The 19,582-nt window shown below is 38.1% G+C and overlaps 2 protein-coding genes across 2 annotated transcripts; both read left to right on the top strand.

The window, feature by feature from the left end:
- Positions 1–3,687: 3,687 nt before the first annotated feature.
- LOC149397703 (plasma membrane fusion protein) lies at positions 3,688–7,711 on the top strand. Its single transcript, XM_089615153.1, has 9 exons — positions 3,688–3,964; positions 4,070–4,242; positions 4,701–4,882; positions 5,022–5,306; positions 5,384–5,442; positions 5,541–5,577; positions 5,677–5,748; positions 6,032–6,356; positions 7,121–7,711. The coding sequence occupies exons 1-9, from the start codon at positions 3,835–3,837 to the stop codon at positions 7,493–7,495; spliced, it is 1,638 nt and encodes a 545-aa protein (XP_089471279.1). The 5' UTR covers positions 3,688–3,834; the 3' UTR covers positions 7,496–7,711.
- A 1,831-nt stretch (positions 7,712–9,542) lies between these two features.
- Positions 9,543–10,180, top strand: LOC149397702 (uncharacterized). Its single transcript, XM_089614317.1, has 2 exons — positions 9,543–9,939; positions 10,083–10,180. Exons 1-2 carry the CDS (start codon positions 9,543–9,545, stop codon positions 10,178–10,180), a joined length of 495 nt encoding a protein of 164 aa, XP_089470443.1.
- Positions 10,181–19,582: the final 9,402 nt, after the last annotated feature.

The raw sequence follows: 19,582 nt of genomic DNA, 5'->3' as shown, positions 1-19,582 counted from the left end.
ATTACATCAAATATACATAAATAGACACTACTACTCTTCTTGTGGACACCATTGACAACAGCTAGGTCGCTTCAAACTCAGCCTTGCACGTGGAGGGTATGGGAAGAAACCACGACATAAATCACAACTGAGGGATGTGCAGATCGAAGTCACGTAATTGTCAAAGTCAGTCCAAACTCGGACGACCCTTTGAGTGTTGGAATTGTAGCCAAGCCAGCCACATCAAGAAGTTTGCAAGGCATCGCCTAAGGAGAACAAGGCTGGTTTCAATGCTACCATGGAAGATCTGACCGATGCATTGTTGTCATCAGTTGATAGCTCGATCGACTCCTGGGTTCTTGACTGAGGAGCATTCTTCCATGCCACTGCTCATTGCAACGTTATGGAGAACTACGTCGCAAGAGATCACGACAAAGTTTACCTGGTTGATGATGAACCGTTAGACATTGTTGGATACATCAGGTTGAAGATGTCAAACGGGCAAGTCTGGAATATCATGAAGGTCAAACATGTGCCGAAGTTAATGAAGAACCTGATCTCGGTCAACCAAGTCGGTAGTGATGGTCACACCACAAAATTTGGGAGCAACTTGTAAAGGTGACGAAGGAGCTATGATTGTAGATCGTGGTCAGAAGTCGGGAACGCTCAACATGACGTCAATTGAGCTGTTGAGATATTGTCGTCGTGGTCGACAACGTCAAGAAGACCGAGTTATGGCACTGTAGGCTCGAGCACATGAGCGAAAAAGGGATGAAAATGCTGGTGACAAACAACATGATCCCCGAGCTGAAGTCAATGGAACACCACGCATGCGAGAGTTGCATTCTTGATAAACAAAAACGAGTTAGTTTCTCAAATGTGAGCAGAGAGCTGAAGGTGGAGAAGCCCGAACTGGCACTTACCGATGTATGGGGACCGACTCTTGTCCCTTCACTCGGGGGGATCTCGCTACTACGTGACGTTTATCGTTGACTCCACGAGGAACGTATAAGTTTATTTTTTGAAGAAGAAATTTGATGTGTTAACTACCTTCAAGAAGTGAGAGGCGATGGTCGAGCTGGAGACGAGCTCGAAGGTGAAGTACTTGAGGTCGGACAACGGGAGGAAGTACGTCGACTCTGACTTCAAGCAATAATGTGCTAAGAATAGGATCAAGATGGTGAGAACGATCCTGGGACTCCCCAACAGAACGGAGTAGCAGAGAGGATGAACTGAACTCTGAATGAGCGAGCTTGGAGTATATGGATTCACTCCGGACTGTCTAAGACGTTCTGGGCATATGCGATCAACACGGCAACCTTCTTGATAAATCGAGAACCATCCATCCCATTAAGTTTTAGAATTCCAAAAGAGGCATGGAGTGCCAAGAAGGTAAATCTTATTTTATCTGAAAGTGTTTGGTTGTTTATCATTATTATAAATATTTCCCACTGAAGATAATGAAATAAAGATGAATGATTACTCAATTTAATAGAAAGTTAATTTATTAGCATAATTGATTAGTGAGTTATTTTCAAGTTATAATCAATAACAACTATCATCTATAACGTTTGTATTAAACTGAATTACATGATGGACATATAAGTTCGGGCAATGAACTAAAACATAGTCGTTGATTGATCCTGCCTGCAGCGGCAAAGTGGACGTAGATCTCACGTGAGATTGAACCATTATAAATTTTATGTTTTTTTTTAAATAATTATAAATTTTATGTTGTTCTTTGTTATTGTTTATTTTTCGTCTCCTGGTTTGAGAGCGATTTTGACGTGAAATCCCAACACTAAAAACAGATAAGCTCGAACTTGTGGATACTAATTTCTATCCCAGACTTGTGGATATTAATTTATTGCCACAAAAAAAAAATGGTACTTCTACGAACATTTCCTAACCACTTCTATCTCCGTCAAGAGCCCGACAAGAAATAGATAAATAATTATATTAATGATAAACATGGGATGCGAGATGCTCACGATCTGTTGCCCAATCTTCAAATCTACAAAAGAGCCTCCTGCCTGCTTTCATACAAATAAATCGACTAAGTAAGATACATCAACACTCCTAATGGAGTCATTCTAGAAACTTGACTACTAAAGATAGAGTAAGATGCATTGGAAATGCAATGCTCAAAATTACTATCATTTTATAGGACATATCAAAACACTAAAGCACTTAACTTGAAGAATAAACTTTCATTTAAGCCTATCATACACCTTATTCATGTCTATCTTTATTTCAATTAAGGCCTTCACGTCCTTCTTTTTCCTAGCCGCCATGATCCCTCTAGCAATAATCTAATATCCGATATACATCTCGTGCGTACAAAAACCGATTAGATGGGAGAGATCATCATATCCAAGAAGCCTCGAAGGCTTAGCTGTTATGATTTTAGTGACCACTTTAAAGCAAAAGTTGCATAGACTAACCAATGTTATCTTATCCAACGTTTTCGCAGCTTATCCTTTCAGAATTAGAACAACATGAGCATAGTATTAGGAGATTTTCCAAGCACAAAAAAATTCTTGTACAAAATCCGTTAAATCATTGCCCATAAATCCCAATAATATTTTGTAAAAAAATACTTTGAAATCCATCCGACTCTAGGACTTCTAAATCGTTTATGATTCGCTGTCCTCTTCGGATATGGGTGAATGCCCCTTAAAATTAATAATGTAGTTCTTCCATTTCCTCCAATTTTTGTTGCATATTCTCACAATGGTTGCCGTAATATTTTCATGAGTAATTCACCAGCAATATTAGTTTGAATAGTTCCACATTTATGATATTACTGTTATTTACTCTGCTGTCCTCGTACTATTTTTACATTATATATATATATACACATATATGTATATGTATGTCTTATTAAGTGTGGCAGTTACGCTAATAATTTTGTCAAAGTATTCTTTAATGGCGGAGAAGTTTGTGATATATGATCATCATACGAAACGCGGACTAAATAATGAGAATATTGCGACTTTACGGAGAATAGAAATATGATTCATCATTTCAAAATTTCAATACTATGTCATTCGAGAAAATCCTTGAATATATATATATATACATACATATCTATTTTATATTAGAGTACAAAAATAATTTAATCGTGGTATTAATTAAGTAGCAAAATAAATGGAAAAGAATCCTAGAATTATATTTAGAAACATATTTGTAATTTTATTTAGAAAAAGAAAAGTGGTAAATATTTCTTCGCATCTTTACTTGCCAAAACTAAACCAGTATTAAATTTGGTAAAGATTGGTCATGCTTAAACGCGCTTCAATTTATTCTGTGTATCTTGTAATTTACAAAATAAAGAGGAAGAGAAAAGGACTTCAAAGACTCTTAAATAATAAGTAAAATAAATGTTCTTTAGGACCATTCATATTCTTCCACCTCTTCTCTGAAAAACTAGCAAATCTCTATTTTATTCCTCTAAACAAAATCCCTCAATAATTAAGTCCAATAATGAATTAAAAAATAAATATATTAAATCGTATGAATTAGTCAAATGAGCTAGGATTTTGGAAGATGCAAGCGTTGAAATTAAGCCACAAACTAATAAATCAAATCAACAATCAATGCAACAAAGGGTATTACCGTCAATAAGAAAGAACAGAGAAAATGTACAACTTTTGCAACCGTAACAATTCTCGCCCAAATAAATATCTCTATTCGAAAACACACGATTTAAATAATACATACGTGTATAACAGAAAAAGATAAATAAGACACAGACACAGACATTCTATCTCTCTTTCTCTCGCTCAAACGAAAAGAAAAAAGTGACAGACGCTCAATCTCAGAAAACCAAACCGCAAGAACAGCGATTCAGAAATGTTACGTCCCAGATCGAGTCCTTCAAGATTCATTCTATTCATCTCTGTATTTCTCTCTCTGTTCTTCTTATTCGCCAATGCCTCAACCTCTCAGAGCTCAGACCGTGTTCAAACTCTACGAAAATCTGGTGAGTTTTCTTGTTCTCATCATTATTATTATTAATCAAAGGAAAAAAAAAAGGAAAGCCATAATTTGATAATATCTTTCTGTGTGTGTGTGTGGTGAAATGAAGATGCGAAAAAAGTTGTCGTAGAATGGGAAACGACAAGAAGGTCTGTGTTGGAAGAGGCGATGCAGAACTCGTCTATGATATTGGCGGCGGAGAGGACTCGGAGAAAAGACCCTTCGGAAAGCTTTACGCGTTACACCGGTGGTTGGAATATCAGCAACTCTCACTACTGGACTGTGAGTCACTTTTTTTTTTTTTTTTTTTTTTTTTTTTTTTTTTTTTTTTTTTTTTCTGGGTCTCTCATTCTTGCGTGACACAACATTCATCCGATGGGGACACTTGTATAATTTTTTCTTAATATTTTGTGCTAATCTTAACATCTGCTTTTAATGGATAAGGAATCAATATTAGGAATGAAGGATGTTCAATCATACCTCATATTCATACAAAAAAAAAAAAAAACACAAGTAGCTCTGTGTTTAAATAGTTAACTTAGCAGTTGTACCATTTTTCTGGCGATTTTTTTCCCTAATTTATTTTATCTTTATCTTGGAATCACATCTAGTTTGTTGTCCGTGTAAATCTTCTAGTCATCAAGTGTCTTCAAAAGGGGAAACAATGAAACAAGGAAATATTGTGTCATTATTTGTGATTTGTTTCTCATTTTGGGCGTTGTCGTCGTTTTGCGATGCAGTCAGTTGCTTTCACGGCGGCTCCGTTCTTTGTGATTGCGGCGATATGGTTCATCGTGTTCGGGCTGTGCTTGAGCTTTATCTGCCTCTGCTATTGCTGCTGCCCGAGAGAGCCTTACGGATATTCTCGCACCGCCTATGCTCTCTCTCTCATCCTCCTCATTCTCTTCACTGTTGCAGCTATGTAAGCAAAAAAAAAAATATATATATATATATATATATATATATATATATATAAAATATTAAAAAATATATCTCTGTGATCTGTTTCACCGCTGATTCGTGTTATGTTTTTCTCTCGGTAATAATTTAAAAAATTCCAGAATAGGGTGTGTGGTGCTTTACGTGGGCCAGGGAAGGACTCACGCGAGCACGTCGGACACTTTGGGGTACGTTGTTGAGCAGGCGGATGTGACGGTCGATAGTCTCCGGAACGTTTCGGATTATCTTTCGGCGGCGAAGAGGATCGGAGTCGATGCCGTTTTTCTCCCGACGGACGTGCAGGCCAACATCGACAGGATTCAGACGAAGATCAACTCTTCGGCGACGACTCTCTCCGAGAAGACCGGGGACAACTCCAAGAAAATACAAAATGGGCTTGATAACATGTGAGTTTTGGTTTCTGTTCCTCTTCGAGCTCACGACTCAGTTTTATTTATTTTTATTTTATTTTTTTATGTTTCAGGAGATTGGCTCTCATTATTATCGCCGCCGTTATGCTCTTTTTGGTGTTTATTGGATTCGGTAAGTTTTTTTTTTCTTTGGGTAGTAAGAAGGAAAAATTTGCCTCTTTAAAGTTATTCCTACATACATTGAATATGTTCCCTTTACAATTCGTGCAGTGCTTTCGATTTTTGGGCTGCGAGCTCTCGTATACGTGTAAGCCAATTTTTTCTTTTTATTTTCGTACACTCGTTGACTATGAATTTACACGACCGTGTCTGATTTTTCCAAATCATCAATGTTTTCTTATTGCAGCTTGGTGATAGTCGGGTGGCTTCTTGTTGCGGTCACATTCATTTTGTGCGGCGTATTTCTTTTACTGCACAAGTAAGTATTCTGTAAAATTGTAAATAGCAAGGTCGTCACTGCAAATCACCAAAAGAACCGAGTATAGAATTTGCAACCAATCTTATAGTCGGCCTTTAAGGGTTTTGATTGGAACCTGGAAAATATGAGAGAAAAAAAAAATTAAGAATCCTCAATTCGAATTTGAACACGTCAGGGATTTGGGGGTTTTTTTTTTGGCTAGAATTTTCCTCAAGTTCCAAAAACAATGTAGAAATTTCTTGATTTTACCACTCATTTTCCTTAAAATCTTCATTGGTATCAGCGTGATTGGCGACACATGCGTTGCGATGGACGAGTGGGTGCAGAACCCGACGGCTCACACGGCGCTGGACGATATCCTGCCGTGCGTGGACAACGCGACGGCCCAAGAGACGCTGCTGAGGACAAAGGACGTGACGTACCAGCTGGTGAACATGGTCGACACTGTCATCAACAGGGTCACCAACCGGGATTTCCCTCCCAACGGGACGCCATTGTATTTCAACCAGTCCGGGCCAACCATGCCTCTTCTCTGCAACCCCTTCAGCGCCAACCTCACCGACCGACCGTGCCAGGCCGGTGAAGTCCAGCTCAAAGATGCTTCACAGGTACTAACACAATTATTATAATTCCTTGGTAGGGAACGAGTGGACTATTATGCGAGTGGCATTTTGGTCCTTTTTTTTTTTTTTTGCTATTTTTCGGAGAAAAAGGGCTCCCAAACTAAAACTATTGATTTTTTTTTTTTAGCATTTTAGTCCTTTTATTAAAGAAATTGACTTTTTTTTTTTGTCTATTTATTTATGAAATTCATTACCGAATCAACTTAAAACATACAAACTTTTATAAAAGAAACAAATCTAAGTACATGCTGACCCTAAAAACACTAAAGAAAAGTTCAAGTTTGAATCTATGAGTAAATTTTTTTTCTTTAAATGATAATTTAAACAACTTACTAAAGTTTGTAAATAACTTTTAAATTGAAATTGTGTACGAACTTTACATAGGAAAGGACTAGAATGTTACAAAATCAATAATCTGCAGACCATTTTGCTCGAAAAAATAGTTATAGGACAATAGTGCAGGCACTATTTGCGGTAAAAATTCTAAAATTTCTGAAAGTTTAGAATACTAAAATTTAGTAAAAACTATAAAAAGTACTAAAATTTTTAGGGTAAAAATTGCAATTTCTAAAAGTTTAGGGGGTGATTTGCCCGTTCTGTACTTAAGGTGGCTCTACCCAAGATTCGCCAATCAGTCGCACATGAGGCGAACTTTTTATTTATTTATTTATTTATATTTATCTTTGTTCGTGAACTGTGTTGGGAAATCGAAAAAAAAACCCTAATCGATTCGATTTTCTCCGAAACAGGAGTGGCAGAGGTACATCTGCGAGGTGTCGTCAGCCGGAATATGTGCAACGCCGGGGCGGCTGACCCCGACGATATACGGGCAGATGCAGGCTGCGGTGAACGTGAGCTTCGCCCTTTACCGCTACGGCCCGTTTTTGGTGGACCTTCAAGACTGCACCTTTGTGAGGCAGGCCTTCACGACCATCAGCGGGACCTACTGCCCCGGCCTGAGGCGGCACAGCGAGTGGATCTACATCGGACTCGTGATGGTCTCCGCGGCCGTCATGTTCTCCCTCATCTTCTGGGTCGTCTACGCCAGAGAGCGCAGGCACCGCGTCTACACCAAGGAGCACGATGCCAGAGCCGTCAGAGGCGACCCCGACAAGGCTGCCTAGTGTGCTAGAGCATACCTGAACAGAGTTTTATTTATTCTTTTCTTTTATTTTTTGTGTTGCCTTGTTTTGATGTATATTTTGAGTGGAAAACGTGGATAATCAGTGTTTTGTACATTTAGAGATTTATTATATCTATAGTTTTGATCGTGTAGAAGAACCTGTTGGAGAGGATTTAGTAATGGTAATTTATCGTGTACATTACCAATTTCCTTTTTATTTTATTTTGTTTTATTTTAAAAACTGTCGATGTGTCTAACGGTTTTCTCAATTCAGTCTAGTCGAATATTGGAATGGTCCGGTTCAATTTTAAATATTGAAAATGATTTAGATCGACAGGACTAGACTGGATAATTTTTGTCTTACAAAAGTTGTGCTAGGTGCATTTCAGATTAATAGTTTGAGCTGAACATGTTACTTGTTGGCATGCTTATAATTACATTAAGACTTGGTCTAGTTGAATTCTTTTAGCTACCTTTTCTAGCAAAAATCAGAACATAGAATAAATATTATTGGATAATTCCAGTTTTTAAATGCCGACAAAAATTTCCGGAATTTGGCGGCAGTGGCGCTGCCGGAGCAAAAAGGGTCAGCAACGTAACATATAGTCGTTTCTTCGTTATTTGTCGTTGAAAGTTCAGCGAAACAACATGCCGTTATGCCCATAAACGACCGGTAGTTTTCGTTGTGTTTAAAGATTAAATATGATGAATGTTCGTTGACATTCGAGAAAAATCGGACAAAACATCTTGGCTGTGGCGACTTTCGGGCGAACCACTCCAGCGGTGAAGATGACCCAGATTCCGGCAGATTTCGGCGACGTCGATGCCCTTTCGTCACGGCGTAGTACGATTTCAAGCTCTTTTCGGCAACAATCGGCGATATTCGTTATGTTCGTTTTTTTTACTCAGAATTTGTATTTTCTTATTTTGGTTAGTAATTCGATTTTTTTTAATATAATCTCGCTCATTAAAATTGTTTGTATTGTGACGATGTATGTTATATATTTTTTCAATATTTGTGAGACTTCCGGCAAACCATCATTTTTTCCGATGACTCAAAAAACAAATTTTCAACCATTTGTTTTTTTTTTTTTTCAAGTAAGTTTATCTCTTTATGATCTCGAAATCAAATACATATATTAATGTTAGAGACATGTTGGAATTGAAATGGTTGAAATTGAAATTGTTTGGAATGATGTCGATTGAAATGAAATTGTTGGAATTGAAATTACTTGACATAAAGTTTATTGAAATTTTGAAATCAGTATGTAGGCACTTGAAAATATGAGAGACGAAGGAGTTCGTAAGCATTATACACCGACTGCAACAAATCCAAACCATTACACATGCAATTATTGTGGGCATGTAATGTGGGGCGGAGGAATCACGCGGATGAAGTTTCATTTAAGTGAAAACGATCCAAAGAAAAATGTCAAGAAATGTCAAGATGAAAGCATTAGTGGCAGCGACTATTCAAAAGAAGAAAAACAAGTCAGTTATGGATGAAACAGTCGATGAGCACTTGAGTGGACGCTTCGATCCTACTCATGAGAAGTTTGACACCGATCTTCAATTTGAACAAGAACTTTGCAAGCTCAGTAGAGAAGCCGACAAGTGTCACAGCCGGATAAATGAAGATCTGACCCCGGTGGGGGTACAAGGAGTGTACCACCACCGCCTCAGTTTCGATCAGAAAGTGCACGACAGAGATCTATTCCTGAGATGATGAAGCCTTCATTGAAGTAACGATTAGGAAGAGTGGCAAACAACTACGTCATTCACGAAAACATTTTGGCAAACAAAGTGAAGTCGCCTCACTTTTGACACATGATAAATGAAGCGGTGACAATTGTAAGCATTTTTCATTTTGAATTTCGAACATATTATGTAATGAAAATGTACTTATGTTTTCAATCTTTACAGGTCCAAGTATCCCACTTCCTACTTCGTATGAAATTTACAATACGTACTTGAAAGACGAGGTCGCGTCTGTGAAGAAGTAAATCGATAAGGAAAAAGAAACATGGAAGCAGTACGGATGCACCATAATGTCGGATGGTTGGACGGGCTTAACGCGATTGAGCATCATAATTGTTATGGTTTATTCGGATGGTAAGAATGTGTTTTTGAAGTCTGTTGATACGTCATACAAGATAAAGAATCATGAATACATTTATAAGGTTTTGTATGCGATGGTTAAAGAAGTCGGGAAAAAGATTGTTGTCCATATTGTTACAGATAATGGTTCGGCGTACAATAAGGTTGGACATAAACTCAAGAGGCGCTACCACCTTTATTGGACTCCGTGTGCTGCGCATTTTATTTACTTCATGCTCGAGGATGTGGGCAAGAGGGCAACCGTCGCCGAAGTGGTTAAGAATTCCAAAGAAGTCACAAAGTTTATCTACAACCAGAGGATAGTACTATCGAAGATGAGAGACGAAGGTTAAGGTGAGCTAATTCGTCTAGGTCCTACTAGATTCACACAAACTACTTAGCCCTTACAAGTCTACGAAACAAACGATATGGGTTAAAGAAGATGTTCACTTCGGAATGGTGGAATCAATCTTCATTTCGTCCCACTGCAGCTGGAAAATTTATGGAATCAGAAGTATTGGACAACAACTTCTGGCTACATATTGATAATGTGTGCAAGGTGTTCGAGCCTATGTACTCTGTTTTGTGACTGGTCAATACTTAAGTAGTTCCGACTATGGGCGTTGATGTCGATTTTTGGATCGATCAACAATCAATAATGAAGAATGAAATTATAAAATATTTTTATAAGGGTTTAAAAAGACGTCGTTTAAGAAACGATTTAATAATAAAGAGCTGTAATAATATACGAATATTAATTGATTTTATTAATAGAGAAGGTTATAAACGGGCGAGGTGACGAACTCGACAGGCCGAGCTCAAAGCAATAGACGTAAGAATACAATATAGAATGTCGAAAATGAGAATAAGAGCTTGCATGTGCGAAAATTGTCCTCTCCTCTTCTATTTATAGGCGAGATAGAACCTTCTGGCCGAAGACACGAGTTCCTCGATCCATTTTCCTCGCCGAGGTCGTAGTCGTCCAAGATCCGATCTTCGCGGCGTGGTCTGCTCTTTGACTGATCCTTCGGATCAGGAAGACGTGGTCGAACTGGCATCCCTCACCGAGTCGGGAAATGCTGCTGGGCTTGGGCCGACCTGCCGAGAGTGAATTGGGCCTGTATTTGATATTGCGGGCTGGTCTTCAGACTGATTATGGGCTTCAATCGGGCCTAAGCCCATTTGAAATGATATTTTAATATTTGAGTTTTTATACCCCCACAATGGGCTTGCTTTATCACGTCTTTGACTTGATGAAAAGGAAATTGGAAAGCATTCATAACAAGCAGTGTGTAGTGGATATTGCGGCTGACAGATGGACAAGACAACTTTGCCATCCGTTACGTCAAGCATGTACAAGTCATTTCACTTATTGTTATCTTTGACCGTTGTAGTAGTATAATTTCTAATTGTTATCTTTGAATGTTGTAGTTGTAGCTCACTACCTAAATCCAAAGTTTCAATATAATCCGGAGATCATGATGCAACTTGAGCATGTTTCGGCCGTTATGCAAATCTTTGAAGTTTTGTTTATGAATGATGATTATGCTGACGTTGGAAAAGAACTTTTATCGTTTAGCAATGCGAGAGGCATGTTTGGTAGCAAACGCGCTGTTGCGGGAAGAACGAAGGAGGCTTTCGGTAAGAACTCCATCTTTGAATCAAAGTTTTAGTTTCATAGTTTAGTACTTACGTTTGTCTTTCAATTTTGCAGGGGAATGGTGGACCGTGTTCATGGTCCACACATCCACTTTACGGAAGTTGGCAATAAGAATCTTGTCTCAAACCGCATCATCATCGGCGTGCGAGAAAAATTAGAGTAATTTCGCACTTGTCCACACAAAGCAACGAAACCAACTTGAGTACAAGAGATTGAAAGAGCTTACATATTGTAGTTACAAATTGAAAGCTGCAATTACGAGACATCGAAAGCGACATCGCTGACAAGAAAGATCCTATGGATATAATCCAAAGGTTAATGGAGGTTATTGGTGACAATCTGGACGATGATGAAAACCAGAATCCCGACCCACGCGTCGCGGCACAGGCTCAAGACGAAGGTGTTGGCATTGGTGCCCACAAGAAGAGTAGTAGTTATAACTTATATACATTTGATGTAATAAAGTCTCACGAAGACTCTTGCTTGTAACTGCTGTATAATTAATAAAGAGTTGAAACTTTCATTCATTCTTCCTTGTTTGTTTGAAGCTTTATGATAAACCTTAGTCTTTAGTCCTTGAACAAACCTAACAACAAATGAAGAGTCAAATATAGATTTGCATGAACAAACTCTTCATGGTTTGCTTAAAACGGCATATTCACAATCTAAGGATCAAAGGGTTATTGATCTCAGTATGATTGTTAGGAGAACCTATGATGTCTGGGTATGAGTCATAGAGAGTTAGAGACTTTATAGTTCTTCCTAGGTATCTTATGAAGATACTGAACTGACCAGTGCAATTCTAGAGACAGTATAAGAACAAACCATTTAACCTCTTCTGTCTCAAAGTCACTATTTATGAATTGCATCATGCTTACCTCAATCCTGAAATGAGACATGTCATTTCATTTCTTACATACTCTCATTTGAGAAAGTCAGAGTTCTAGATGTTGGAATAGATCTAGGATTTAAGAAAAGATTATCGCTTCTAGCAAGTGGCGGAATATAAAAATTTCTTTAAAACTCGTAAAACGTTTTTACTACCTAGACAAAGTGCATGAGCGTATAATTTAAAATTTTAAAACTACTTTGAGTTTTCACTCGGTATTAACCTTGAATGGAGCTTGAGCGTTGAGAAGCCTTAGGAAGGTTGAATCGCTCGTCTCCCCACTTAGCTTGCCTCCCACGAGTCTTCTTGAACTTGTGAGTAACCACGAATGTTTCTAGCACTAGAGTCTTTCGAGTATGGTTAGGATTTAGTGTGTGGACACTTTTAACCACTATGACTCAAGAACTTGTCTTAGAGCCAAAGAGCTCAAACGAAACACTAGGTCTAATGAGGACCTAGGTGCTAAAACAAAAGAACAAGAAGAGAGAGAGAGAGAGAGAGAGAGAGAGAGAGAGAGAGAGAGAGAGAGAGAGAGAGAGAGAGAGAGAGAGAGAGAGGCAACTATTCTAGAGAGAGAGAGACTATCAATCTCTAAAATTGTGTGTTGTGAATTGTGAATGAGGTTGGGTATTTATAGGAGGAGGTTTTGCCTTGAAAAGATAGTTTCCTCTTTTCCATTGAATATCACATATTCATGAGCGAATCCTTGTTTCCTCTTTCTCCCTCTTGCACGTCCAACTCATGCCATCAAGGCAATTGGATTTGTTTCCTCATTTGTTTTTCTCTCTCTTTGGCCGCCCATTTCAATTCCCTCATGGAGGAAATTTGTTTCCTTTTTTTCTTTTGGCAAGTATCTTCATACAACAATGCACAAAATAAACTCTCTTTTCCTCTTGATGTTCGACGGTTTGGTGCTTCTAGAACATGCTTCTAGGAGTTTCTTTATTTGTTCATGACAATATAAGAAAAACCCTTTTAAAATTTTCACATAAAATTCCATGAAATGAAATTCAATCCTCTAGGCCCAATTCACTTAAGTTGGCCATGTGATTTAATTCATTGTCATCATATGACAATGTCAAAAAACTTATTTATTGACATTCATACTATCTTATGTCCTAATGGACAAAATTACCTTTTAGACAATTTTCGTAAAACTTGTCTAGTTCAACGTTTGAACTTGTTTTGACTTAGCTTTCTTGTTTAACTAATCCTACTCTAATGACTTGTGGTAGTGACGTCATGGATCCAAATGAACAAGCTTGAGCTAGCATACTTGGACTCAAAAGTTCACAAACCTTTTCTAAGTTCTAGCTTAATGTCAATTGACTCCAGTAAAGAGTTGACACTGAAATCCCTCGGTTCAAATGAATATATTTTCTACTCAAGAATTCTTCTTAATTGTGATGAGTGGATCCATTGAATATTATCTATGTTTACCCTTCATGAATATCATCAACTAGATGAGATTTATAAAATTACCATTTTACCCTTCTAGTTGTTATTTCCTCAACTCCTTTGTCGCTTGTGAATAAGTTAGAAACAATGTATTGACGAGGAGCTAACAAGTAACATTGATTCATCCAAAGGAGTAATGACTCAATTTGGATACTGGCCAGTTCATTTATCCACATTCCAAGGAACAAAGCATGAGGTAATAAACATTGCATTTCAGCAATCTTGTACATGAATTCAATATCTATGAGATCTTCACAAAGTTATTCATGACATCTTCATAACTTAGTATTTCACCAATAAGTCTTGTCTATATCACATAGTGAATCTAGAACTCTGACTTTCTCAAATGAGTCTCATTTCAAGATTGAGGTAAGCATGATGCAATTCATACATAGTGACTCTGAGACAGAAGAGGTTAAAAGGTTTGTTCTTAGAATGTCTCTAGAACTGCACTGGTCAATTCAGTACCTTCAGAAGACACCTAGGATGAACTATAGAGTCTCCAAATATCTCTTCCTCATAACCAGACATCATAGATTCTCCTAACAATCATACTGAGATCAATAGCCCTTTGCAAATACTCAAATTGTTAATGGACTATACCAAAACGAAGCTACATATGTCTTCTTTTGTAATATGTTTTTATATGTATTCATGTGTTTTATTTCGTTCATAAAAATCCTCTAAATGCACAATGTTAGGGAGATATCCTTAGGACCTGTGAAGTGATGTCATGCTATGGAGTATATTTTTAACAGGTTGTTGTAATAGTTTTAATTTAAAAGTATATTTTTGCAAAATATTTATTATGTATTTTATATGTTCCAAAAAGAAATTTCAGAAAATAAGTTTTTAAGAGTTCGAACGAGTACTTTCAATTTTGTGTGCCGAAACTGTTTTCTCACCCGGACAGATTTGTTTAATGAACTTAAAAATAATTCTGAGAACGTTTTACAGATTATTAAATTAGGTTTAATATGGAATTTTAAAGGTACATATGTTATTGTTGTTTTAAAAAAAATTAGTCGATTACCGAGTCACGAGCTATCCGTAATTAACAAAAGTGTAACTATAGGTCATTCTGAAAATAATTTTTCTAGCAACGTTTTTACAAATGTTGTATTTGAAATGTTCAAACATCAATGAGAAATTTTGAGGAACATCATACTCAAAAATCATTTTAGACACTCTCGGAAATCATTTCTAATTTAGGAATGTCTCGTTTCGAGTCAAACTTTCTATTTTAAGAAAGTTGACTCAAGATCAAATGTCAACATTTAATTTTTTATACGATCTCATGTCATCAGATATTTAATTTCATGTTTCATGAATCAATTTCATTAAATCACTTTTAGATTATTTATTATTGAATTTAATCAAGAATGTGACAAGTTTTTTATTTTATTTTTTTATATTGTGACACATTTAGAACTTCTTGCAATGATACAGTTTTCAAACAACCTTGTGGCATCAAAATCTAATTTGTTTGACTTATTTCTCTTGGTTTAGCCGTGTAAGATGATTCTAATAAGACAAAAAATTTTGTCTTGATAGTTGCTTTAATAAGTTGTTGTGCAAGAAACCTTTTGGTGGTGATAAGAACAACTTTATCTCGTGCATGATAATGCATAGAACCTAGAATAGGACACCCTTTTAGGTATGGATGTGTAAGGATTTTTGGTGTGTTTCAATAAGGAAATAATAAAAAAAAAAAATAGAAGAGTAGGAGAGGTAGACATGCACAATTTGTCCAAGTCATCTAGCACCCAATATTTTCCTATAAATAGACCCCAACCCACTCTTTCCTTTCATCACAAAATTTCTAAAGTTTAGTGAGAAAACAAAGTGAGTTAGAGTGGAGAGAGTGAAATCATAGAATATAGAATTCATTAGATTTTCTTCTAGAGATCAAGGTGAAGATTAATTCTTGCCCTTTCTTCAAGTCCAAGAGGTTAGCATTTTCCCGTCTTAATTCTTTATAATTATAGTTCCTTAGTATGTTCTTATTCTAGTTTTATTTACATGTTCCCATCCAACTCTAGAAACTAGAACCTTACAATGCATGCATGAAATGTTTATTTTTCTTCAAATCTGTCTTTTAATTTATGTAACTTTGGTAATTAGTTTTTATCACTTCTAAATACTCAAATTGTTAATGGAGTATACCAAAACGAAGCTACATATGTCTTCTTCTGTAATATGTTTTTATATGTATTCATGTGTTTTATTTCGTTCATAAAAATCCTCTAAATGCACATTGTTAGGGAGATATCCTTAGGACATGAGAAGTGATGTCATGCTATGGAGTATATTTTTAACATATTGTTGTAATAGTTTTAATTTAAAAGTATATTTTTTGTAATATATTTATTATGTATTTTATATGTTCCAAAAATAAATTTCAGAAAATAAGTTTTTAAGAGTTCGAACGAGTACTTTCAATTTTGTGTGCCGAAATTGTTTTCTCAACCGGACAGATTTGTTTAATGAACTTAAAAATAATTCTGGGAACGTTTTACAGATTATTAAATTAGGTTTAATATGGAATTTTAAAGGTACATGTGTTATTGTTGTTTTTCAAAAAGAATCGTCGATTTTCGAGTCACGAGTTATCCGTAATTAACAAAAGTGTAACTATAGGTCATTCTGAAAATAATTTTTCCAGCAACGTTTTTACAAATGTTGTATTTGAAATATTCCAACTGAAATTCTGATTAGTCGCAAAGACAAGATGTCGCACACAATGTATTGACAATGTGTCCGACAACTTGCTTGAACACAGATTATGGATAAACAACAAACAGTGCAGTAAGAAAAGTACACACGATATGGTTACCCAGTTTGGTGAAATACACCTACGTTTGGGGGCACGGTGCCAGTGGAAAGGATTTCACTATCTTGTAGTCAATAGTACACACAAGGTTTATATCTGATTACAATCAACAAATCAATAAAACCTAGAGACTATTACCACCAGTGATCACCTAGTCAGGGACTCCCCCTGAATTTGAGCTCCATCTCAATTCCACCCTTCGAGCAACCTCCTGGCTCGGATGACCTTAAGTCTTCAGCTGTACGTGAACCTTCAATCACGAGAACACAAAACCCAACTCTCACAGACACTCAATCTTTGTGGAATAGAGTTTGAGAGAATACACCGCTATCAACAAAATACACAGCCTCCCAGTCCGCCGGTCTTGCACGTCTAAGAGCTCTGAGTGTTTTATAAAAAACGTCGAGGCTGCTAAGGGGGAGCGCAAGGCTTTTATAGTAGCAGTACAATCCTAGAAGGTATCTCGGGTTTCCTTACCCGGCCTCAAGCGAATATCACATAGTAAAGTTTCCAGCAAGGCGAATATCGTGCAATGAAGACAGCAGCGAGATATATCTTGTAATGAAGTCACCAGTGAGGCAGATATCTCGTAATGAAGACAGCAGCGAGGCAATAACTCGGCAATAAGTCACCAGCGAAGCAATCTGTCAAAACTGGAAACTTGCCTGAAAAAAGAGTCTGCACACAAGAGGAAAGATCTCATACCAGAAGAGGAAACATAACTACCGACATCTTTCCACTCATCTTGCACTAAAAAATAAAGCCAATAAATAACGTATCAACAATCTCCCCCTTTGGCTATTTTTTAGGCAAGCACCTCCATGACCAGTTCTCATACAAGCGTCATGACCAGAGAGTCAAAATAAATGACCTGATGACGCCTCTCCCCCTGATTGCCTCAAAATAATACCAAAGGCAATGATAGACCAACACAGAGGGAGGAACATTAGCCTGTAAAGGAATGAGAACTAGAACAACAATATATCATTAACCAGCAAAAGTACGAGAAAGCTGTCTTACAAACCATCCAGAAAGAACACCTCAGTCTGAAACACACAAAAAACTGTACCACAAGCAAAAGAAGTCTGAAAAACTTGAATAATACAGACCAGTTCTAGAAAAAGAAAGAATTGAGCCGAATCACCAACGTTACCAACGACATCCTGGTCACTCCCAAAGTCTTCTTCATCGTCTTCAGTCTTGTCAACATCCTCAGATTCTTCAGCATCATCAGAAACATTAGACACAGTGGCTTGGCCCGGCTGAGAAGAGGTAGCTGAGCAAGGAGCAGTAAGATCTTTGACAAGAGCTTCGCATTTGGCCTTCCTGTTGGAGAGAGTCTCGATGGTCCTTTTCAGAGTCTCAATCTCCTCACGAAGTTCTCTCAACACCGTTCTCTGTACTTCCTCTGTCATTGTCCCCAAACGAAGTTTGCTTCCTGAGATGTCAGATGTCTCGACAAAAGGTCTGACAAGATCTCGAGCATGTTTCCCTTCAAACAATTTGGGACTGAAGATGAGAGCACCTGGTCGTTTACCTACCACATCTGAACTTCTCAAGATGTTCTTGTTTTGATCAAGCAGGATCCCAGAGATGAGAGAGGGGAAACCTATGGGAAGCTTTACTGCAAAAGACTTGGCATGCTTTGACAAGTGATCAAAAACAAAATCACCAAAATCAAACAAGGAGCGGGTACCTATCTGGAAGAAGAGACGGGCCAGATCTGCCGTGATACTCGACCCATGAGAGGAGGGAGCCCAATTGGCGATGCCAATGCGATAGAGGATGGATTATTTGGCAGTAAGCTCGGCAGAAGGCAAATTCCCCTTGGAAGGCCAGACCTTGGTTTCGTCACCAGTGATTTCTTGAGCAATGATGTCCAGGGGAGGTACCCTATCGGCTGTGATGATCTTCCCTCGACCAAGGTACTTGTTGATAACCTCAGGAGAGATCTCAAAACAATGTCCTCTGACGAAAACCTTCCTGAACTCTGCGTTGTCTGGAGTATCGTAGGATGGGGAGAGATTGATAATAAATTCCTTCACCAGAGCCGGATAGAAAACTCCAATGCTTGTGACAGTCCTGAGCATCTCGGCGTCGTGTAGGAGCTCCATGATGCCATCAACCTTGAGCGCCTCTGCAGACAATTCCTTTTCAGGAAAAATGGCTCGATGATACACATACCTCCATTTGAGAACACCATCTTCTTTATGGAAAGAGACATTGTCGATAGGGGCAGCAGGGACATTCTTCGGGAGCTTTTGCCCTCCCACTGATCTCTTGTTTCCCAAACCAAGAGAAATCATTGGTTCTTCTTCTTCAACCTCAGGGTCCTCAACAATAGGAGACAAGGGAGTCTGAGCCGACTTCTTTACTTGCTTCTTTATCATGCCCACCTTTTCTTTCTTCTTCTTCTTGGCAGGGAAGGGAGCAGCAGAAGAGCTTTCTTCCAGAGACTTTCTCTTCATCTTTCTCTTCTCCGACAGAAGAGTGGCTATGCAGACGTCATCATCTTTCTGTACCTTCTTTTTAAGAGAAGCAAGAATGTCCTCTCCAACATCCTGGACATGGTAAGTCTTCCTTTCTTGCCCCAGAGAAGATGTAGGGACATCTTTCGTGACTTCTTTTCTTAAACCTGGAATGCCACCAATGGCTTCAACAGGAGGAAGCTCTTGAACATGGGGAAGCGAATCCATATCTCTAGAATTATCAGCAGGGATACCAGAAGCTTTAGGGTTACCTTGTACAATCTTGTGAGGGCTCTCGATTGGAGATCCTCCAGAGCGGACTTCTTCTTCAGGAACCGCTTCGTCTCGTCTCTCTTCTTTGGAAGAGCTGCTGGAGCTAGCTTCTCCGGTGATGTCGGTGATTGAAAGAGCGGCCTTTTTTAGCATGGCCCTTCTGACGGCGGAGAGGGATGGATTCTCAGGAGGAACTGATGACCCAGTGATTGCACCTCCGGCCTGACCATCGGCGCGTTCACTGTATCGCAGTCCTCTAACCCTAACTCCGTGCATGTTTCTTTCAGGGCCAGGTTTCCTTGTTGCGACATTTTTCCTTTTCATTGTAGCTTTCTCTATCTCTGAGGGAATGTTAGTACTGATCCCACTTCTAGTCCCAACCATTTTGAAAGAAGGTTGAACAGAACTGC

This window comes from Urtica dioica, chromosome 5, assembly GCF_054948205.1.
Source record: "Urtica dioica subsp. dioica isolate 48M chromosome 5, U.dioica_male_clone48M_v1_H2, whole genome shotgun sequence".
Taxonomy (NCBI): Eukaryota; Viridiplantae; Streptophyta; class Magnoliopsida; order Rosales; family Urticaceae; genus Urtica; species Urtica dioica.
This window is presented reverse-complemented; position numbering and strand designations above follow the sequence as displayed.